We start from the raw sequence: 23,872 nt of genomic DNA on the forward strand, positions 1-23,872 counted from the left end.
CCACAATCCAGCCAGCAACCCAGTTAAACCCACTCACCCTCCTGGAAACAGCTGTGCTGAGCTTCATTTCCAGGGGGTCTCTTGACATATGCGAGCTACAGGAGATGGGTGGGATTTCAATGAATATTTCTCCTCATTGTTTACTGAGGAAAAAGTCATGGTTGCGCGAGAGAAGAGGGAGTGAAGATGATTTTCAGAACACCCGTATTACCAGGAAGGAGGTACTTGGAGCCGTAAAGTGTATGAAGGTGGATAACTTCTCAGGACCCAACCAAGTACATCCTCAGACTTTATGGAAGGCTAGGGGAGGAATTGCAGAAGTTTTTGCGGAGACATTTGCTTCATCATTAACCACTGGTAAAGTTCTCAAAGGCTGAAAGTTGGCTAGCATCTCTCAATTGTTAGTCTGGATTGAATATCTCAGAAACTGATGATTTCCTGGGATTTTCACACTCAACAGTCTCTACAGTTTACAAAGAATGGTGCAAAAAATGAAAAAATCATCCAATGAGTAGGAGTTCTGTGGGCAAAAACACCTTAACAGCATAGGTCAGTCAGACTGGTCAGGCTGGTTCAAGCTGACGGGAGGCGGCAGTAACTGAAACAAAGACAAGTTACAACACTGGTTTGCAGAAGGGCATCTCCGAATGCATAGCACATCGAACCTTGAATTGGATGGCAGCAAAAGTCCACGAACAAACACTCAGTGGCCACTTTATTAAGTACAGGAAATACCTAATAAAATGGCCACTGAGTGTATTTAAATTATGACAGGCATTGATAAGGTGGCTGGTAACAGTATTTTCCCCACGGTAGGGGAGTCCAAAGCTAGGGAGCATAGATTTAGGGTCAGGAGAAAGTTCCAAAACAGACTTGAGAGGCAACGTTTTCACGCAGATGTAATGATCTGTCAGACGAAGTGTTTGAGGCAGGTACAATCACTTCATTTAAGAGGAACTTACAGGGGAGGGTCCTGGAGGGATATGGGCTGAATGCAGGAATTTGTGGTTAGCTAGATGGACACCATGGCTGGCATGGACTCGTTGGGTCAAAGCACCTACATCCATGCTCCACTGTTCTATAGCTATGGCTTTATATTAAGTAGCAACAATGACTTGAATTTATACTGCTAACCTGGAGTAGCAGAACATCCCATGACATTTGATGGGAGCATCATCATACAAAGTTTGATGGCAGGTCCCATTAGAACAATTAGTTTAATTTTAAAACTTTTGCTTAACTAAAACTCTTAAAGGATATTGGGGAATTGGCTCACAGATGAGCCATGATGTTACTTAATAGCAGCATAAGCTTCATGGGCTAAATGGGATGACATCCAGCCGACCATGCAGAACCTCTGGTTACCTTTTACCTGGCGACCATGAGGGCAATCTAGTGGTGTGGGATAGAGAGGGAATTTCATGCCTAGAGTTTGCACTGCTCTAGATCACCACAGATCTAGCCCTTCTTTGGAGGTTAGTTACCTCATCCCTTAAACTGAACTCCCTGCCCATGGGACAAAAGTGATTCTGTAGGTGCACTGGGGAAGCTTCATGGGGTCTGCAGATGAGGATCCGAGCAATGTATTGCATGAAAGCATTCCTCATTAATGGGACGCACACAGCCAGTTAAGGCTGTCTGCCTGTCTCTACCCGTGTATGTGTGTGTCTGCCTGTCTCTACCCGTGTGTGTGTGTGTCTGCCTGTCTCTACCCGTGTGCGTGTGTGTGTGTGTGTGTGTGTGTGTGTGTGTGTCTGCCTGTCTCTACCCGTGTGTGTGTGTGTGTGTGTGTGTCTGCCTGTCTCTACCCGTGTGCGTGTGTGTGTGTGTGTGTGAGAGTGTCTGCCTGTCTCTACCCGTGTGTCTGTGTCTGTGTGTGTGTGTGTCTGCCTGTCTCTACCCGTGTGTGTGTGTGTGTCTGCCTGTCTCTACCCATGTGTGTGTGTGTGTGTGTGTGTGTGTGTGTGTGTGTATGTGTGTGTGTCTGCCTGTCTCTACCCGTGTGTGTGTGAGAGAGAGGGAGAGAGAGAGCGCGAGCTGGTGGTGGTGGGGAGAGATCGACACTACAGACATTGAGTTATTCCGCTGATACCTTGTGGGTCAAAGATGCATACAGCAGATAACCAGCCTGAGTATGCACCAGTCCTTTGGGTTTCCCCGTACTTCCAGAAGTATACAGCAGGAAGAGCAGGTCCTCACTCTCCATTGATTCAGGATCACACACAGGCTGTTCCTTCTCCATTTCCTACAGAACAGAGGACAGATTCACAGATAGTCTTTGTTCCAGGACAAAATGTATTTAGTAGAGATAACACCACAAAACACACTTGTGTTCCAAACAACAGGGTTCAATTACTCCAGAACCATTTTATTGCCCATGTCTTTGGTCTCTTAAAACTCTTTATGTTCATGGGAGAGGATGAAGAACAATGATGCCAGGGCACTGAATATTTCTGTTCATTGCTGGCAAAAGCAGTTATTGGTGCCTTATCTGTTCTGACAAGGTAGTGGACTTCACTTGAACCTTCCAGTAGGTGGGTTTCCTTAACAAAATGGCTTGATAAGTCCCTCGGAGAGAATTTAAGAGTCATTTCATTCCTTAAACAGCTAGGGTTTTATTTTCAACCACAACTTCATTGTTACTTTTGCCCAGCACTTTTTTTAATATTTTCAGGTACTGTATATTAAAACTGAAGTTGAGACTTCAAATCAGCTCTGTGAGACTGGAATAGATTATTAATCCAATGTCATGGAATACTAGTTTCTGAGGCATGACATGAGAAAAGATGGGTAACAATTAATTTTTGTCCTCTCACTTCAAAACCCCCATCTCATATTTGTATCTGTTGCAGACTAATTGATAAATATTGATTAGTGTCTTTCACTTGCTTTTATTTCCTTGAGAAGAAGCAGACCAATATCAAGATCTGCAACTGGACTACCATACAGTCAAGGGTGTTGAATTTTTGAAGTTATTAAAATAAAACCACCATCTAATATACGCATGTAAAAAAATCCCCATGGTATTTTTGAAGAAAAGTCGGAAAATTCTCCGGTTTATCCCAGTCAATATTTATAACTCAAACCACATCAAAAAAGATAATTATCATTGCTCCTGAAGGGATCTACAGATGCAAAAAACTGACTGCAGCGTCTCTGCCAATCCTTTGGAAGTACATTGGCTGTAAAAAATCTTTGGAATGCCCTGAAGTCCAGGGAGGTGCAATGTAAAAGGAAGACTTTCATCCTTTCCAAGTATTCTCATATTACTCTGATTTAATTGGATCTCAAGAGATTTGCGAAGGTACTGTATACAGGCCCTTCAGCCCAACTAAGGTGCCTTCCTGAGATAATCTCATTTGCCTACATTTGGCCCATATTCCCCCTAGACCTTTCCTATCCATGTATCTTCCCAAATCTAGATGCCTGACTCTACCACTTTCTTTGGGTGCTTGTTCCATATATTACGAAGGGGAAATCATGCTTGACTAATCTTTTGGAATTTTTTGAGAATGTGACTATGAAAATGGACATGGGAAAGCCAGTGGATGTAGTGTACCTGGACTTTCAGAAAGCCTTTGATAAGGTCCCACATAGGAGGTTAGTGGGCAAAATTAGAGCAAATGGTATTGGGGGTAGGGTACTGACATGGATAGAAAATTGGTTGGCAGACAGGAAACAAAGAGTAGGGATTAATGGGTCCTTTTCAGAATGGCAGGCAGTGACTAGTGGGTACCGCAAGTCTCGGTGCTGGGACCGCAGCTATTTACAATAATGATATACATTAATGATTTAGATGAAGGGATTAAAAGTAACATTAGCAAATTTGCAGATGACACAAAGCTGGGTGGCAGTGTGAAATGTGAGGAGGATGCTATGAGAATGCAAGGTGACTTGGACAGGTTGGGTGAGTGGGCAGATGCAAGGCGGATGCAGTTTAATGTGGATAAATGTGAGGTTATCCACTTTGGTGGCAAGAACAGGAAGGCAGGTTACTATCTGAATGGTGTTAAGTTAGGAAAAGGGGAAGTACAACGAGATCTGGGTGTCCTTGTTCATCAGTCACTGAAAGTAAGCATGCAGGTACAGCAGGCAGTGAAGAAAGCTAATGGCATGTTGGCCTTCATAACAAGGGGAATTGAGTATAGGAGCAAAGAGGTCCTTCTGCAGTTGTACAGGGCCCCGGTGAGACCACACCTGGAATATTGTGTACAGTTTTGGTCTCCAAATTTGAGGAAGGACATTCTAGCTATTGAGGGAGTGCAGCGTAGGTTCTCAAGGTTAATTCCCGGGATGGCAGGACTGTCATATGTTGAAAGATTGGAGCGACTGGGGTTGTATACTCTGGAATTTAGAAGGATGAGAGGGGATCTGATTGAAACATATAAGATTATTGAGGGATTGGACATGCTAGAGGCAGGAAACATATTCCCGATGTTGGAGGAGTCCAGAACCAGAGGCCACACTTTAAGAATAGGGGGTAGACAATTTAGAATGGAGTTGGGGAAAAACTTTTTCACACAGAGGGTTGTGGTTCTGTGGAACGCTCTGCCTCAGAAGGCAGTGGAGGCCAATTCTCTGGATTCTTTCAAAAAAGAGTTAGAGCTCTTAAAGATAGCGGAGTGAAGAAATATGGGGAGAAGGCAGGAAAAGGGTACTGATTGTGGATGATCAGCCATGATCACAGTGAATGGTGGTGCTGGCTTGAAGGGCTAAATGGCCTACTCCTGCACCTATTGTCTATTGTCTATATTCTAGGTGGAAAACTTTGTCTGCAGATCCCCCTTAAATCTTTGTGCTCTCACCTTAAACCATGCCCTCGAGTATTAGACACCTTATCCTGGGAAAGACCGGTTATCACCTCTGTAAGGTCACCCCTCAGCCCTGTTCTCTTCATTGCGAACTGTCTCAACCTATCCAATCTCTCCTTATAACGCAAGCCATCCAATCCTGCCAGCAACCTTATGAAATTTCTCCAGCTTCATCACAGCCTTCCTATAATGTGGCCACTAGAGTTGCACACAACATACCTTCCTACAGCATGGTAAACCGAACTGCACACAATGTTTCACAGGGTCTGACCAACATTTTGTACACATCCCAACTCTTGTACAAAATGCCATACCAATGGTGGCAGGCATGCCATATGCATATTCTTCACCACCCTGTCAACCTGTTTTGCAAATTTCAGGGAACTAAGTACTTAATTGGGTGGCGGCATGGAGATACGTCTCCACCAAAGGAGGGGTAAGGCACTCCTACCCTCCACTAGGCTGCAGGGCACCCTTGGGCAAGGTGTAGCACCTGCTTAGACCCCCCCCCCCACCCCTGATCATGATCACTTGAAGCCGTGGGAGCAGGTGGTGAAGGGCCGTATGAGCAAAATACCAGTGCATATCACAATTCCTGGTTATGCGACCACTGACGACAGGCAGACAATCTCTGAAGAGTATTGATAACAGCTGGGGTCACCTGTCTCGTCGGGACACTGCCGAGGAGACAGCAATGGCAAACCACTTCTGCAGAGAAATTGCCAAGAACAATCGTGGTCATGGGATCATGATGGCCTACATCATACGACAAAGCACATTGCGGTGATGATGATGTACTTACACCCCAGATCTCTGCTCGACAATACTCCCCAGGACCCCACTATTCCCTTTGTATGACCTGCTCTGATTTAAATTCCAAAATGCAACCTTTTGCACTTGTCTGACTGAGTCAAATTTCCTGCTGTAATCTTAGATGGCCTTTTACACTGCCAGCTATACCACCAGTTTATACCTGTTCTTGAGGGGGATCACTACAGGGAACTCCTGCACCAGCCACCTGTTCCTTGTGGTGGTCTCCCAGCTTCCTGGCTATCATCATTATCTGTACCACTGCCCAAACAACACGGCTACTTCATGTAACATTAAGCAACAAACCTTTACAAAACAATGGTTTCTAACCCTGGTGAGGAGCCTCAGCCCAGAATAGCGACTCTTTGTTCCTTTCCATAGATGCTGCCTGATCTACAGAGTTCCCCCAGCATTTTGTTGTGTTACTCTAGATTCCCAGCATCCTGCAGAGTCTCTTGTGTTTAGCAGTTTCTAATTACCCCGGTTTCAACATGAAAAAAAACGGCCTATTTAAATGAAACCACAGTTCTGTGTTTAACAGTGACTTACTTCCTCAAGTGGTATATCGATCTCACCCATGGGAACCTTCTTGTCCGTTCTCTGACCTACAAAAACATGTCTCACTGTGGGACATGTTTTCACTGCCTCATCCACCGTCCTCTTCAGTTCGATAATGCGGCCACCACGGACTCCCTGGTTGCAGGTGATAACAACCTTGCATTGGGCTAATTTATTGAAGACAAACAGCGTTACGTGATGTTATTGACAATAAAAATCCACAACCAGCAAAGGCGGGGTGATTAATGAAGCTTTGCAACAAATCCCGAGGCTGAGTGAAGACACCACCTTGGCCTTGAAAACTGTGTCTTCAGCTGTTTTGGATAACTGCCTTAACCAAGTATTGGGCCCTTACATGAGTCAGCAAAAGGCTTATAAGTATCCCTGGGTTGCACTAGTTGCGATTGGCTCAGGCTTTCTGTATTTCGCTACAGCCCCCTCCCCCCTTAAATCAAAATGTGCACATGGGCAAAATTTCAGCTTAAAATATTGTCTTCAGAATATGTTTGTTCCTACATTGCATAACATGAAAGACTTCCTCCAATTCCTTTGCAGGCTTTGCAACATGGCATTTGAAAGTGGCTTGTGCATTGTTCTTGCTAATTGGGTGACAGCCACATGTTCCTCCTGGCTCCATACAGATACCAACTATTGCCGCTAACCTACTCAGGATTCCTCCCCCTTTAGGCAGACGGACTGGGGTGGCAAATTGCATCAAAACACTCCATTTGGAGACTTCACTTGAGGACAGATTAAATATAAAATTCTGATATAGAGCATTGGTCTACTGTGATTTGGAAGGCATGGTTTTAGTTCAGTTTGACAGGCAAGCTGCAGGTAACAAAGTGCAGCCTGCCGCCTTCCTGACTTGGGTGTGAGACACCTACTGAGGTCAGAGGGCATGCTGAAGTTGTGGCATACAATACTCACTTCAATAGATCTGTGGTTTCAGTAGGGTTTTTGCCCAGTCTGCAGGAACACTTAACTGCCCACGTTTATCTTCACAGAAGGCAGAGTGAAAATCTGCCTGATTACAGTCCTATTACCAGATAATTTTTTTTAAAATAGAGTCTGTCACCATGCTAAAGGAAGCCGGATAATTCTCTGGAAACAACAGAAAACCTCACAGTTTGCATATTGTATACTCTCCCTTAAAAGACAAAGGGTCAGCAATCCAAAATCAATTTAGAATTTTTCATGGCTGCCTAAAATATAAAAACATTTCCTATTTATCTTGTTTTCTCAACTTACAGAAAGCCAAGCACGTTAGCATAACGCAAACACGAAGAAATCTGCAGATGCTGGAAATTCAAGCAACACACACAAAATGCTGGTGAACGCAGCAGGCCAGGCAGCATCTGCAGGAAGAGGTGCAGTCGACGTTTCAGGCCGAGACCCTTCGTCAGGACTAACTGAAAGAAGGGATAGTAAGAGATTTGAAAGTGGGAAGGAGAGGGGGAGATCCTAAATGATAGAAGACAGGAGGGGGAGGGATGGAGCCAAGAGCTGGACAGGTGATTGGCAAAAGGGATATGAGAGGATCATGGGACAGGAGGTCCGGGGAGAAAGAAAGGGGGAGGGAAGCCCAGAGGAAGTTGGAGAGCAGGTATTAACATAACTTTTTTACCATGACAAGATGATCACAAATAGAATGGGATATTCTGAAATATAATTTATGTTGATTGGACAGATCGCTGTCATCTTATTAGTTGTTTCCAATAAAAGGATGCAAAATGCTTAAACTTACAAATAAAATACCTCTTAACTAAAGAGGTGTGCAATCAAAGGAGTGCAAGAACTTTTCCCACGTACCATCACAAATCCTTCCAGCCAGCGCTTGACTGCTGAACCCTGCAAAGACAACCATGTGTACGGCACCAATCCTCGCACACGCCAACATTGCAGCTATGCCCAGCGGGGATACTGGGAGGTAGAGAGCAACTCTGTCTCCTTTCTTCACACCATACCGCTTCAAGGTATTGGCTAGACGGCACGTAGTCTCCAAAAGCTCCCTGTAACAGGCAATCATTTACTAATCATGAGGGTGAACAGGTGGTGGTGGCGTCAAGTTGGAGTTGGTAGCAGTATAAATGGTGTGGATCAAACAATTTCTGAATTCCAAACTGGAGACACAGAAGATTGCTGATGCTCGAATCAGATGCAGAAGGAAATCAGCAGCCAGAGAGAAATACACTTCGGGGCCATTTTAATAGGTACCTCCTGTACCAAATAAAGTGGCCACTGAGTGTCTGATCGTGGTCTTCTGCTGCTGTAGCCCATCAAGGTTCAGCCTGATGTGCTTTCAGAGAAGATCTTCTGCATACCACTGTTCATCCTCATGGTTATCTGAGTTACTGTCAGCATCCTGTCAGCTGGAACCAGTCTGGCCATTCTCCTCTGACCTCTCTTATCAACAAGGTCTTTTCACTCACAGAACTGCCACTCACTCACTGGATTTTTTTTTTGTTTTTTGCACCATTCTCTGTAAACTTTAGAGACTGTTGTGTGTGAAAATCCCAGCAGATCAGCAGTTTCTAAGATACTCAAACCACCCTGTATGCCACCAGCAATCAATTATTTCGTAGTCAAAATCACTTAGATCATATTTCTTTTCCATTCTGATGTTTGATCCAAACAACAACTGAACCTCTTGACCATGTCTGCATGCTCTTATGCATTGAGGTGCTGATTAGAAACTTGCCAGTGTATAGGCATACCTAGTAAAGGGCCACTAAGTGTAGACAGTTGGCAAGTTTGTTTGAGACCCTTCTCAACCCAAAACATTGACTGTTTGTTCCCCTCTACCAATACTGCTCGACCCAATGAATTCCTCCATTTCAATTTCATTATGACCTTTTTTCAGACATATGAGGCCTAATTGCTAATGCACACTAGATCATAAAAACAGAACAGTAAATCATGGGATCAGGTCTTTTGGCACATCATGTCTGCACTGATCACAGTACCAGTCTAACTAATCCCATCTGCCTACACACGGTCCATATCGCTCTGTTCCTTGCCTGATCCTATTACATTAATAGATCACAACAACATCTCAGCACATAGACATTTTTCCCAGCAGCTACGCATAGGTCTGATGATCAAAGAAACATTTCAAGATTGGGTCTCTAGCTTTGCCGTATGGGATCTAGGTGCCTATGGCCTCATGTGACAAGTGCACAAAAGGGAGAAAATTGTAGGTCCCTGGAGAGTGCTGTTCAACAGAGAGACCTAGGGTACAAGTGCACAGTTCCTGGAAAGCAGTAACACAGGTAGACAGAGTTATGAAGAAGGCATAGCATGTTTATTCTCAATCTGTAGCAATGAATACAAGGTTTACGACATTTCAGAATCAGAATCAGGTTTATTATCACCGTGAAATACAATTGTGTTATACTCATACAAAATGTTAGTTATACCAATTAAATATTGTGTGTAGTTCTGGTACGTTGCTATAAGGTGAATATGGTTAAGCTGGAGAGGGCGCAAAAAAGGTTCACATGCCGTTGCCGGGATTGGAGGGCTTGAGTTATAAGGACGGATTGGATTGGCTGATTCTATTCCCTGGAGCAATGATGATCGAGGAGTAACCTTATAGGAGTTTATAAAATCATGAGGGCACAGGTCAGAATAATAGTCTGTGTCTCTTTCCCAGGACAGAGGAGTCTGCAACTAGAGGCCATAGATGTAAGGTGAGAGGGAAAAGACTTAAAGGAGATTTGAAGGGCAATGCTTTCACACAAAGGGCCATGGGTATTTGGAACGAGCTACCAGAAGTGACAGAAATAAGTACAATTAGAAGTTTTTGCTTTGGACGGACTGACTTTGTCAAGACGTGTGTGGAAGAGTGCATGCCTTTGAGAACATACAGAGCATGAAGCTCTGGATGAATCAGGGGATTCATGGTCTGCTGAGGGCTTAGTTTGTGGTGTTCAAGACAAGCATTCCAGATCCCTACCAGCAGTCCAGGTATGACCTGCAAAAGGCCATCGTGAGAGTGGAAAGGCAATTCCGCGTGAAGTTAGGGACAAAATCGGATGCACAACACCTGTTGTCGGTTTGCAGGCCATTACTTCCTATAAGGTGAAACCTAGCAACCTAAGCAGGATTATACTTCACTTCCCGATGAGCACAGTGCCTTTTATGCACCTGTGTGATCCCTGCAGCATCTGTGATCTCTGTCTCAGAGGCTAAAGTCAGAACATCCTTCAGGAGGGTGAATCTTCGCAAGGCATCAGACTCCAATGGGGTACCTGGCAGGGTACTGAAACACTGATTGGAGTGTTCAAGGACATCTTCAATCTCTCACTGCTGTAGTCGGAGGTTCTCACCTGCTTCAAAAGGATGAGAATCATACCAGTGCCCAAGAAGAGTCGGGTGAGCTGCCTCAGTGACTCTCACCTGGTGGCACTAACATCTACTGTGATGAAGTGCTTTGAGAGCTTGATCTTGGCTAGAATTAACTTCTGCAAAAGGTAGGATCTGGACCAACTTCAATTTGCCTACCATCACAGCACCTCTACAGCAGACACTGTTTCACTGGCTCTCTACTAAGCTTCGGAGCACCTGGAAAACAGAAATGCCTACATCAGGCTGCTGTTTACTGATTACAGCTCAGCGTTCAACACCATCATCTCCTCAGTACTAATCAACAAGCTACAAATCCTGGGCCTTTGGATCTCACTCTGCAACTGAAATCCCTGACTTCCTCACAGGGAGACCATTATCAGTACAGATCAGTAATACTATGTCCTCTGCCGCACATTTGGGATGCATACTTAGCCTACTGCTCTACTCCCTCTGCACTTATGACTGTGTAGCTAGTTCAAACGCCAACAAAAAATTCACCAGTGACACCACTGTTGTTAGCAGAACCTCAGACGACGACAAGAAGGCATACACAAGTGAGACAGACCAGCTGGTTGAGTGGTGTTCCTGCAACAACCAGCACAGACTATCAGCAAGATCGGGAGGTTCATTGTGCACTTCAGGCAGGGGAAGTTGAGGGAACACACACCAGTCCGCATTGAGGGATTAGCAGTGGAAAGGGAGAGCAGTTTCAAGTTCCTGGGCGTCAAATCTATCCTGGACCCAACGCATTGATGCAATCTCGAAGGAGGCACACCAGTGGCTATTCTTAATTTGGTGTTTGAGGAGATGTGGCAAGTCAACAAAGACTCATGCAATTTCCTACAGAGGTACGTACAGTGGAAGGCATTCTGAGTGGTTATTACATCACCAACTGATATGGAGGCTCCAGTGCACAGGATTGAAAGGGACTGCGGAGGGCTGTAGCCTCAGCCAGTTCCATCACAGGCACGACTCTCCCCACCACTGAGGAGATTTTCAAAAGGTGATGCCTCAAAAAGGCAGCATCCACCATTAAGGACCTTCACCATCTGGGGCAACCCCCTTTCTCATCGTTACCATTGAGGAGGAGCAACAAGAGCCCGAAGACCCACACTCAATACGTTAGGAACAGCTTCTTCCCCTTCACCATCAGATTTCTGAATGGTCCATGAGCCCATGAACACTGCCTCGCAATTCCCCTTTTCCATTATTCATTTATTTTTGTAATTTATAGTCATTTTTATCACAAAACAACAAATTTCATGATATATGTCAGTGACAATAAACCTGATTCTGATACAGATTCTGACAGGTACATGGAAAGGAAAGGTTTGAGGGAAGCAAGGCAAATGGGTTAGGTTAGCCTGGTGTGGATAAGTTAAGTCATAAGGCTAAAAGTCCAGGTACAACCTCAGTACGGCTGTAGCAAGCGTGAGGAGACAATGCCAGTCAAAACTGGAATCACAGAAGGATACTCGACAACTGTGGCAGGGCTTGCATGTGATCACTTCTGATAAGGCAAAACGGGGGCGTATAATTGACAAATGACCATCACTCCCTGCTGAGCTCAATGCCTTTTCTGCAAGCTGTGAAAGAAGGATTAGTGACACTCCTACACCCCCCCCCCCACAGCTCCTGATAATCCTGGGATGTCAGTCTCCAAGGCCGACATCAAAGAATCCCTTTCAGAGGGTGAGCCGTTGAAAAGCATCCAGCCCAGGCAGCACACCTAGCCAGGCACTGAAGCTCTGTGCAGACCAACTGGCTGGTGCAGTCCAGGACATCTTCAACCTCTCGCTTCTGCTGCCTGAGGCTCCCACGTGCTTCAGAAGGACATCTGCAATACCAGTGTCCAAGAAGGACACAATGACAACTGTCTCAGAGTACCTAACATCAACTATGAGGAAGTATCCCAGCGCAGATCAACTCCTGCCTCAGAAATGACCTGGATCTGCTGCAGTGAACACTATTCCGCTGTCTCAGCACTCAGTTGGGGATCATCAGGCACGACCACACCATAATACCAAACCAAGACCTGGGGTTCTGAACCTTCCTCTGCAGCTGGATCCTTGACTTCCTCATCGGCAGTCCTCAGTTAGTGAGGACCACCAACAAAGTCTCCTGCTCCCCGAACAACACCTCAAGGCTGGATGCTAAGTCGCCTGACCTACACCCTCTACACATAGACGTGCCACTAAGCAGAGCTGCAATGCCATCTGTGAATCTGCTGACAGCACCACTGTTGTGGGCTGACGAGTCAGCATACAGAAGTGAGGGAGAACATCTGACTGAGCGGTGCCATGACAACGACCTCATGCTTAACGTCAGCAAAACCGAGGACGAAACCTTTGACCAGAAAGGGGAAGTCAGGTGACTACGTGCCTGTCCTCATTGGTGGGTCAGAGACAGAGGGAGTTCACAGCTTCATATTCCGGGGATTTAGTATCATGGATAACCTGTCCTGGGCCTAGCACATACAATACTGTACAAAAGCTTTAGATTCATTAAGGTTGTTATAGCCGGGGGTAGTAATGGGGACAAGCTCCCACTACCTATAAAATGCTCCCAAAGGCGTGCACCTCAAATAGCCTCTGACAACCAGGTCCAGCTCCTGGCCTTCACGTGTGGCTTAGCTACTAAGTCCGACGGAACCGTTTCTACTGACAGAAGGGGCAAAGGCGGGTTACCAACGCCTTAAAACCAGCCCTTCGGGCAGATGGGGCTCATAAGCTGTGGTTGGCAGCTCATCTAGGAGAAGCAAAACTCTGATCTCAAATCTCCGCTGCCTTGCAGCTATACCCACTCATGGGGAAGGCTTCAGGGTAAACCCCGAGGGAAAAGTCTGGAGCTGGAGTCCCTAAGGCAGTCCTGCATTGAGTTCCTTTGGGTTCATCAGATGCGTGGAGAGGGGGAGCCTGCTACATGGGCAACAGCTTGCTCTCGATATCGTACTGCCCAGGCTTGTGTATCTAGACAGCTAGGACAGAATATCCATGGTCAGCTCTGACCGATGGAGACCCTCATTCATTGTGTGTGTGTGTGTGTGTGTGTGTGTGTGTATATACATATATATGAAACACTCTGGTTTCCCTGGCTGTGTAAGTTTAGGGAAGACACTCTCACGTCCCGCCAAACTCGTGAGATTGAGATGGCTCATCCCACCCCAAACCCTGGTTTGTGTGGGTGCTGTGTCATTGGCTGCCCTGTTACAAATTAGTGCTATGAAATAAAACAGTTCACTGCATGTGATTAAAGGAATTATATTTATGAATCTTAACTTAACTAAAGGGTTAGTAAAGATTAACAAAAAGGAAAGGGCCCATTCTAATTAAACAGTCAAATGTGCACAAGTTGGAGCTCATCTTGAACTTCTCTGTCATTCACGTGTTGGGCCCTCAGTCAACGTGAAAGCACACACCACCTTCCAAATGTCGTTCGCAATCCATCTCAAATAAACGGGTCTCCCACCTGATCATAGGCTACGACCGATCCACCCGGCGTCTTATCTCTTCATCTCCTCTCGACCAAAAGCCCCAAGCCCAACCTTAGTGTCCCTCACAAGAGGAACATCCCCTTAATCTGACCATCCTAATTGGTTGGCATATAGTTCTCCTATCTCTTATCTTCAACAGTAGCCCAAACAAGCTGAAAACAAGCTGCTCTTACAGAACTGCCAAAATGAAATACATACAGCATAACAGTAAAATATGAACCAGGGTATTACATATATATATATATATATAGGAAGATGGTTGGGAGATAGAAATAAGAATACTTGGCTTTATATTAGCTCAGTAATTTGGTGACTGGATAGACAATATACAGTACTGTACAGAAGTTTCAGGCACCCTAGCTATATACTGTATATGTGCACAGTACTGTAGATGCAATGATGAAGAAGGCATGTCAGGCTCTCTGCTTAGAAGCTTAAGAAGATTTAGCATGTCACCAAATATCCTAACAAACTTGTACAGATCCACACTGGTTAAGTCATGATCTTGTATGGCATTTCCAACACAGAGGAATGCTAGAAGCTGCAGAGATGCCTGGCCCACCCAGAGCACAGCCGTCCCCACCACTGACAGCATCCACGGGCGGCTCTACCTGGAGAAAGCCAGCATCTATCGCTGAGGATCCCCCACCATCCAGGTCATACCCTCTTCTTGCGGTTTCTGTCAAGCAGGACATTCAGAGTTATTTCTCACATGTACGTTGCAACACAGAGTGAAATGCATCATTTGCATTAACAACTAAACACAACCAAGGACGTGCTGGGGACAGTCTGCAAGTGTTGCTACACATTCTGGCTCCCACAATGCTCGGCAGAACAACACAGAACACAGCAAAACAGAACAAACCAAGTGACAAAGCAACAACAACTAAACAAGTCCCATTCCTTCCTTCCACCCACCCACATGCCCACACAGGCCTCTCTTCATCGAGCACCTCCGCTCCGTCCGCCACAACTTCGTCAAGCACCTCCTCTCTGTCCGCCACAACAGACAGGATCTCCCAGTAGCCACCCACTTCAACTCTGCTTCCCACTCCCATTCAGATATGTCCATACACGGCCTCCTCTACTGCCATGATGAGGCTAAACTCAGGTTGCAGGAGCAACACCTCATATACCATCTAGGTAGTCTCCAGCCCCTTGGTATGAACATAGAATTCTCCAACTTCCGGTAATTCCCTCCCCCTCCCTTCCTCTATCCCTATTTCACTCTGCCCCCTCCCCCAGCTGCCTATCACCTCCCTGCTTCCCCTCCCCCACCCCTTTATCTTTCCCCTTACTGGTTTTTCACCTGGAACCTACCAGCCTTCTCCTTCCCACCCTCCCCCCACCTTCCTTATAGGGCTTCTGCCCCTTCCCCCTACAGTCCTGACAAAGGGTTCCGGCCTGAAACATCGACCGATCTTCTCCACGGATGCTGCCCGACCTGCTGAGTTCCTCCAGCGTGTTGTGAGTGTCGCCCTCACCCCAGGACAGGCAGTCTTCAGCCTCCAGCTCCGGTGAACTCATGGGTTTGCAGACACTGGCCCATGACTCCCCGGTGGACTCACAACGATTCACAGACTCCAGGCTCCACACGTTGGACCTTGACTTCTGGACTTCTGATTGGTCTTCCAGTTTCGATCTGGACCTCCGATTGGTCTTCAGGCTTCATGACCACCAATCAGCTTTCAGGATTCGATCCGGACCTCCCATTGATTTTTGGGCTTCAATCTTCGGTATCGACCCAGGACTCACAGATAATTACGGATCAGGACCCTGGATGAGTCCCGAACTCTTGGCCTCAAACGCCAAAATCGCCAATGACGAGACCCCTTCCATCCTTATCAGTCCGCTAGTACAGATGCTTGAAGTCCACATCACCAGGCTCAGGAACAGCTACTTTCCTACTACTATGAGGTTTTTGAACTAACCTGCCTATCTCAGCAATGGCACACTACAGACCATTTCCTGCACTGGCATGGACTTGGCTCCAATTGTGTCTTTATTGCATTAAGGTCTTGGCTTGGTACAGTCTTATTTCACACACACTCTCTATCTCACATGCTCTGTCACTTATGCTCCCTCATGCTCTCACCTTCTCTTTCCCACTCCTTCTCCCTCCTTCCCTCTCTCTTTTTCTCTCCCCCTCTCTCTCTCCCTCCCTTCATCCCTTATCCTTCCCTCCTCTCCCTCTTCCCCCTTTCTCTCCCCACCTGTCACTCCCCTTCCCTCCTCCCTCTCTCTCTAACCCTCTCTCTCCCCCTCCCCCCTCACTCTCACATTCTCCTCTCTCCCCTTCTCTCCCTCCCCCTCTCTCCCTCTCCTCTCTCTCTCTCATACTCACTTCACATCTTATATAATTTACATTTAACTTATGTTCTATATGTTGCTTGTACACATATGTAATGCTGCTGAAAGCAAGTTTTATATTGTACCTGAATCTCAGCATGACAACAAACTTGACTGTTATAAACACAAGAGTCTCGGCAGGTGCTGGAGATCCAGGGCAACTCATACAAAATGCTGGAAGAACTCAGCAGGTCAGGCTACATCTATGGAAATGAATAGACCGTCGGCATTTCGATCCTGAAAAATAGTCTTAACTTGAAACATCAACTGTTTATTCATTTCCATAGATAAAACATGTTATCATATTTTATAGCTAAAATTCTATGCCTCTGTTGGCCTGGAGTCTCCCCTTTCCTTCTCATGCTCAGAAAGAAGTAAATAAGGCTATTAAATATCATTGTTGAATTCACTGAACAGGGCACACCTTCAGCCTTGGCACGTGCCAATAAGCTGACGTGGTACAGCTGCCAGGAGGAAGCCACACAGCAGTAACATTGGGACCCAGCCCTTCAGAAAAGCACCACTACTGCAGATGTAAGGTGTGAGGAGCTGCTGTAGCAATGTGTGAAAAGGAAGGAAACGCGTACTAAGGTGTACTAAGAGGCCTAGAGAGGCAAGTTCAACAGATAGCTCTCAGGAGAAGCATACTGCTTGCAAGGAGTTCATAGAGACTCTACAGTGATCCAGCTGAGTGTTTGCTTTGGGCTTCTCAGCTAAGAATGAAACTCCCTTATCTGCATTTTTGGTGTTTTGGTTAATGGGGACAAAGTGAAGATGGCGCCGAGCTGCAGTCTCCATCAAGGTCACCGCTCAGACTTACATATTTGTTAGGTTTTTAGGGATGGTCGTAACGACAGAGAGGGATGTTAAAGGTCAGCTTAGGTCTCAGGGACAGGGACGTGGGGAATTAGAGGGCAGGCCAGAGTCTAAGCCTCCACTCCGCGTTCAAAGGACAGCGACACGAACATGGTCGTATGTCAAGCTGAAAGAGCAGCAAGGATGTTTGGAGTCCTGTCTGCGGCAAGTCTGGAGTTCAGATCCTCATCCAGCAGCCTCACTTGTCATCGTCAGTGAGCCCTGGGTCCCCGAAGGTCGAATGGAAGACTCGAAGTAAAGGCCCGATATCCGGAGCCACACGTCTGTGGGTCTCTGCGAGTCCACTGGGAAGGTTGAAGACCCAATGTCTGCAAATCAACAAATCCGCTGGAGGCTGAGCCCGGAGACGGCCTGTCCTGGAGCGAGGTGACTGTGCGTGGGTGGGTGGGTGGCAGGGAGGGAGGGGCAGGGCTTGATTCGCAGTTGTTGCTTTGTCACTTGCTATGTTCTGACTTGCTGTGGTCTGTATTGTTCTGCCGAGCACTGAAGACAAGCTACGTTGGCTCCAGAATGTGTGGCGATGCTTGCCGGCGGCCCCCAGCACACCCTTGGGCGTGTTGGTCATTAACGTAAATGACACGTTTCACTCTGTGTTTCGATGTACGTGTGGTAAATCAATCTAAGTCTGAAATATGACTTCGGACAAGTCCAAAATGCTTGCACCCTGTATGCTTCACCCTCTGAGCCAAAGGAAAAAAATGATCACGTGATCAGAGAATAAAATGAGTTGGGTAGGTTTAGTGTAAATGAGTGTAAAGGGTTGGTATGGACTTGGTAGGTCGAAGAACTGTGTCTATAATTCTATAACTACCTCAATTCATGGAGCATACAGCACAGGAACAGGCCCTTCTATTCATTACATCGTGCTGAACATGATGACAAAATTAAACTAATTTTCTTCCACATTTACATGATCTATATCTCTCTAGCCCCTGCATACTGATGTGTATGTCTAAAAGCATCTTAAAAGACACTATCATATCTGCTTCCACCAACCCCCCCCCCCCCCCCGCCCCCAGCACCCGGCAGCCCATATCAGGCATCTATCACTCTCTGTGTAAAGTATTGTTTAAACTTTCCTTCTCTCGCCTTAAGTTCTTGTCCTCTAGAATTTGGCACTTCTACTCTGGGAAAAAGATTCTGACTCTACCCTTGGCAGCCCTCTCATAATCTTATATTCTTTTATCCAGTCTTCTTTCAGCTGCTGACACTGCAAAAAAAACAACCCAAGTTTGTCCAGGGTCTCCTTCCAGCTCATACCCTGTAATCCTGGCAAACCTCTTCTGCATCTCTTCTAAAGCCTCCATTCCTTCCTGTAATGGGTCAGTCAAGATTGCAATCTGTTTTCACAATTTTCATCAGTATCAATACACTTATGATTTTGTGTAGAGAGGAACAAAACACACATTTTCTAAACCGCTATGATTACACTGGGCCATACCTGTATGTAATTCTTACTTCGGTGCCTGGTTCATCCCTCTCCCAGATCAAAGCCACCTTGTTGGGTGACTGGTTGGCATGACGATCCAAACAGTTCACTGAAAAGAAATGAATGTTAATGATAAAGATTTGATGATCAGTGGTAGCATTTTGATCCCAAATACATAAGGGCAACAAGTAATGAAACAAAATTTGGCACCACACCACACAGAATGACGATCAAAAACTAACTTAAAGAAATATATTATAAAGAATGTGCTAACATTTTAATTTTAATGCTGTAACACTGAAAGCTACTTAAGAAATGTTTGCAACAACAGAACTTCATTGCTAGAAGAATATAGAAATAATGAAAAATATGCAGAGGGTTATACATATAAATATTCATTTCCAAAAATCCTCTAATGTTAATGCATTTCCTTCACCTAGGTCAAGGGTTCCCATCCTGGAGTCCATAGACCCTTGCATAAAAAAGATTATACTGATTCATAGTTCAGTATATGTTAATCCTACATCATAGCAATTCATTCAACCCATTACTCCTGTCCCATTTCTTTGGTAAAACGTGATCCAATTAGTCCATTCCCTCATTCTTTCTTCTAATGCTCCGAAAAGTCTTCTATTTCCAGCATATATTAATTCCACTAACCTTTCAGGTTGTACTCGACTCCCACTGTCTGCAAAACAAAAAAGTCTCATCCACTACCTGGTATCTTCCTAAAGTGCTTCATGGTGATGTTTTACAACAACAATCCTTACCATGGCGAGAAGTTATTCAAAGTGATGACAAAGCTCATTCAGACATGTGTTTTTCTTTTAAACAAAGGGGGACAGAGAAGGAGACAATGACGTTTACAAAGGGAATTCCATAACTTGAATGGTTGCCAAATCTAAGGTGAAGGAAGTGTGGTGAGCACGTGGGCTCCCATATGAGAAAGCTTCTTTGAAGTTGGGCTGCTGTAAATTACAGGCAGAGAAAGGCTGTGCAAGAATTTGTACTTCTAACTTGAGACAGTCAAATCTGGAAGTCCATGTAGGAAAAGTGAAAAAAGAATATTGCAGGGAACTGGCATAGACCAAATGGGCTGAATGGCCTTCCAGGTCATAATGGATAAGTCAGTAACAGCAACGTTAATGGGTGAGTAAGACGCAGCCTATCTTAGGATCGGGGCAGCAGAATTTTGGATGGGCTAGGGTTTCTGAATGACAATAAGACATGGAGCAAAATTAAGCCATTCATCACATTGAGTCTGTCCCACCCTTCCATCATGGCTGATTTATTATCCCTCTCAACCACATTCTCCAGCCTTCTCCCTGTAACCTTTAATGCCCTTACTAATCAAGAACCTATCAGCTTGCACTTTAGTATACCTGATGACTTGGCTAGCCACGAATGGTGCATTTGGATAATCTAGTCTGAGATCACAAAAGCACAGCTGAGGATTTCAGCAGATGAGCTGTGCAGGGATGGGAAAAGGGAAGGGTTTCAAACCTGGAGTGGAGAGGAGATCCCCGTGATGAGAAAGATAGATTTAGTTTCTCACGCCTCAGTTTTAAATGTAAGGGGAGGAAAACTGACACAGAATAAATTCAAAATCCACTTTAAAGGCAGCAGAGGTTAAATCTCTTCTGGAAATAAGTTCCGCTTTTAGAACAGTTTGTTCATTTATGGTTTATTACTCTGTGCCAACAACAATGACCTTTGATACTCATCTGTTCATTCCAGTGCTTCCACCTCCAGGGTGCTCTCCACCTCCTGTTGACAGTCACTGAGTCAGCTGCTAAGCACATGACTATGGTGCAGAGGAGGGGAACGTTTCGTTTATAGCAATTGGGTTGGAAGAAATGTGATTTTGGGCTGTGATAACCGAGATGCTTTGCACCACATCACATCTTTCAGAAGTACATTACACGGAGGCTCTAAAAGAGTAAAGGAATTGGTGCTTTTTGTACTTCAAATGCCACTTGCTGTCTTATATAGAAACTTCTACCTGATGTAGGTCAGCTCTTCTCAAAATAGCTTTGCCTCTGCTCTTGGCGGGCTCTATTGGTTCACTCAGGAATGCACATGTTGGGATGGGGGTTCATAGAGGGACTGAGAGGAAGAGAACCGTTTGGGAGGTGGAAGGAAGATTTAGGGATGGGTTAGATTATGAATGAGAGGCAGTTCAGAGAAGGTAGGGAACTGGGGAAGGAGCACTGGGTGAAGGAGTGTGTCGGAGCTTACCTATACAATGTATTTGTGCCTGTCTGTCAGTGTGTGGGATGAGATGTGGAGACACGTATTTGAGTGCAAGTCCATTTGTCCATACCTGTTCATGTCATGCATGTCACCTCCTGGATTCCTATAGTTTTCAACCTTCCTGCCATTAGACCAAGACCTCCTTCTTTCTAGTTCAGTGGTTCCCAACCACCGGGCCGCCGACTGGTACCGGGCCTCAAAGCATGTGCTACCGGGCCGTGAGGAAACGATATGATTTGGTGATATGAAACGATATGAGCCAGCTGCACCTTTCCTCATTCCCTGTCACACACTGTTGAACTTGAATTAACCTACCAAATCATACCAAATAACGCATAAGACCTAAAATAACACTAACATATAGTAAAAGCAGGAATGATGTGATAAATACACAGCCTATATAAAGTAGAAAGAATATATGTACAGTGTAGCTCCACTTAACAGAATCGGGAAGATTAAGCCAAAACCGATTTATAGAAAAAAAATCAGCACCTACACGCATGCGCACACAGGTGCCCGCGCAAGGCTTCGTGGTCATGGTAGTGTTTCTCAGGGTAAACACAAGTGTCCCATATTTGACTGCTACTTTTGTCCCTTATTTGGGAGTGAGAAAGTTGGCAACCCTACTTGAACACCACCACCACCACCAACCCCCACCCCCCGTCAGCTGGTCCACAAGAATATTGTCAATATTAAACCGGTCCGCGGAGCGAGAAAGGTTGGGGACCCCTGTTCTAGTTCATATGGCAGCTGATGTGCATTGCCACATCACACATTGCATTCTTCTGTTCCTCAACATGAAGTTTATGACCTGGGATATCGGGGCTTTCTTGAACAGCCCAAGCAGTGACAGACATGAAAGTTACTCTGCCATTATAGGCCAAGAACTCAGTCCCTTCAACATTAACATCATGGCTCTGAGTGAGATAAGACAGAAAAGAGATGGCCAGTTCAAATGCAAGGAGGTTGGTGCACTTTCTTCAGAAAGGGCAGAGGAGGAAAGGAGTTTTCAGAGGATGGATTTCACTGTCAAGAATGAGGTGACCTGACATCTCAGTGGCTTTTCCTGTGGGACAAGTGAACCCTTCATGCCCCTCAGCTCACTCTGGTATTGACCCCAGTACCTCATGATCATCAACACATACACCTCAACCCTGGAAACTACATAAGCAATCTCCATGGGACCCTCTTTTTGACAATATGCTTGGAACATCACCATGTCTTAACCAGGACTATGTTTAGTCAGAGAAACAAATGTAAAACCTCAGACAACACTGTCAGTTCCAGGTACTGATATATGTTAGATTCCCTCACCCTCCATGCCAGTCACTGCCTAATCTGTTCTGATATCTCCATCAGACTATCCTCAACCCAACAGAGGCAACAGAAATGCAGCTGCACGAACATCAAAGTCTAGGATCTCAATGGCCCCATAAAACAACACACACAAAATGCTGGAGGAACTCAGCTAGTCAGGTAGCATCTATAGAAATGAAGCAACAGTCAATGTTTCCGGCCGGGACCCTTCTTCAGGACTTTCACTGCTTTGGATTTCTACCATCTGCACAATTTCTTGTGGTTATGATTGTCTTCTCTCAAACAACCTGACAACAAAACAAGGCCCTGAATGACCTTGCCTCAAGACAAAAGAAGTGCTCTACAGGCACCCATATACATGTGCCTAATCGTCTCTTAAAAGCCTCGAATGTATCTAATGTGCTGGGAATCCTGCCTAGTGAGGCAAAGCCACACTCATAGCAGCAAGCCCTGTCCTCTGCTACAAGTTACAGTGCACGTTGATGGGGTGATTAAGGAGGCATATGGTGTGTTAGCCTACATTGGGACATTGAGTACAAGACCTGCGTGGTAATGTTGCAGCTCTATAAAAGCGCACTTGGAATATTGTGACCAGTTCTAGTCACCTTATTATAGGAAGTATGTGGAAACTTTAGACGGGGTGCAGAGGAGACTTACCAGGATGCTGCCTGGACTAGAGCTCATCTCATGAGGATGGGTTGAGCGAGCTAGGGCTTTTCTCTTGGAAAGAAGACAGATGAGAGGTGACTTGATCTTGCTAGGGGATCATAGGTAGAGTGGACACCCATCACCTTCTTTTGAGGAGGCATAACTTTAAGGTGCTTGGAGGAAAGTATAGGGGAGGCTGTCAGAGGTAGATTTTTACACAGAGAGTGGTAGGCATATGGAATGCCCTGCCAGGGGTCATTTACATTAGGGATATTTAAGAGACTCTTAGATGGATGATAGAAAAATGGAGGGCTATGGGAGGGAAGGATTAGGTTTATCTTGGAGTAGGTTTTGGAGCCGGTACAACATCGGGGGCTGAAAGGCCTGTACCTTGCTGTAATGTTCTAACTCACACTTAGCAGCAGCCATTATTTATATGTAGATTATTGATGAACACTTCAGCCAACTGTAGAAGTCTGAAAGACAGGACTGTGGCAGTATCTATGACAGCCATATTTGGTCCAGCCTCTAGATTGAGAGAATGGTGATGGACAGTTAAAACGACTGACAAGAACATGGAAAAGGTAAATGATTTGAGTGAAATGTTTGCATCCAGAGGTGTCAAATAAATGTCCCATCTCTGCTTCCTCCCAAGGACAACAGAAGCCAGTCTTAATCCATTGACTAATTCTACACCAGAAGTAACTGAGCACACAGAATACAGCAAAAAAGTAAAAAATATCCTTGCTGAGGCCTTGTGGACCCAAACTCGCTGCCCTCTAACCAACTTGTACCAGTACAGCTACAACACTGGCATCTATCTCCTGATAAGGTGGGGAAAATGCCCACTGCTGTGGCCAGGTTTGCTGACAGTACAAAGATAGGTGGAGGGGCAGGTAGTATTGAGGAAGCAGAGGGTCTACAGAAGAACTTAGACAGATTAGTAGAATGGGAAAAGAAGTGGCAAATGGAATTTAG

At 45.4% G+C, this 23,872-nt stretch overlaps 1 protein-coding gene across 2 annotated transcripts in view; it reads right to left on the bottom strand.

The window, feature by feature from the left end:
- Window positions 1–23,872, bottom strand: part of acss1 (acyl-CoA synthetase short chain family member 1) — a 73,919-nt gene that overhangs the window by 35,902 nt on the left and 14,145 nt on the right. For both annotated transcript variants that reach the window (XM_072265663.1, XM_072265662.1), the window contains exons 2-5: window positions 18,689–18,785; window positions 7,992–8,191; window positions 6,171–6,346; window positions 2,093–2,245 (exon numbers count right to left, since the gene is read on the bottom strand). In XM_072265663.1, coding sequence (XP_072121764.1) covers window positions 2,093–2,245; window positions 6,171–6,346; window positions 7,992–8,191; window positions 18,689–18,785 — 626 coding nt within the window. The remainder of the gene's footprint in view (window positions 1–2,092; window positions 2,246–6,170; window positions 6,347–7,991; window positions 8,192–18,688; window positions 18,786–23,872) is intronic.

This window comes from Mobula birostris, chromosome 8, assembly GCF_030028105.1.
Source record: "Mobula birostris isolate sMobBir1 chromosome 8, sMobBir1.hap1, whole genome shotgun sequence".
Taxonomy (NCBI): Eukaryota; Metazoa; Chordata; class Chondrichthyes; order Myliobatiformes; family Myliobatidae; genus Mobula; species Mobula birostris.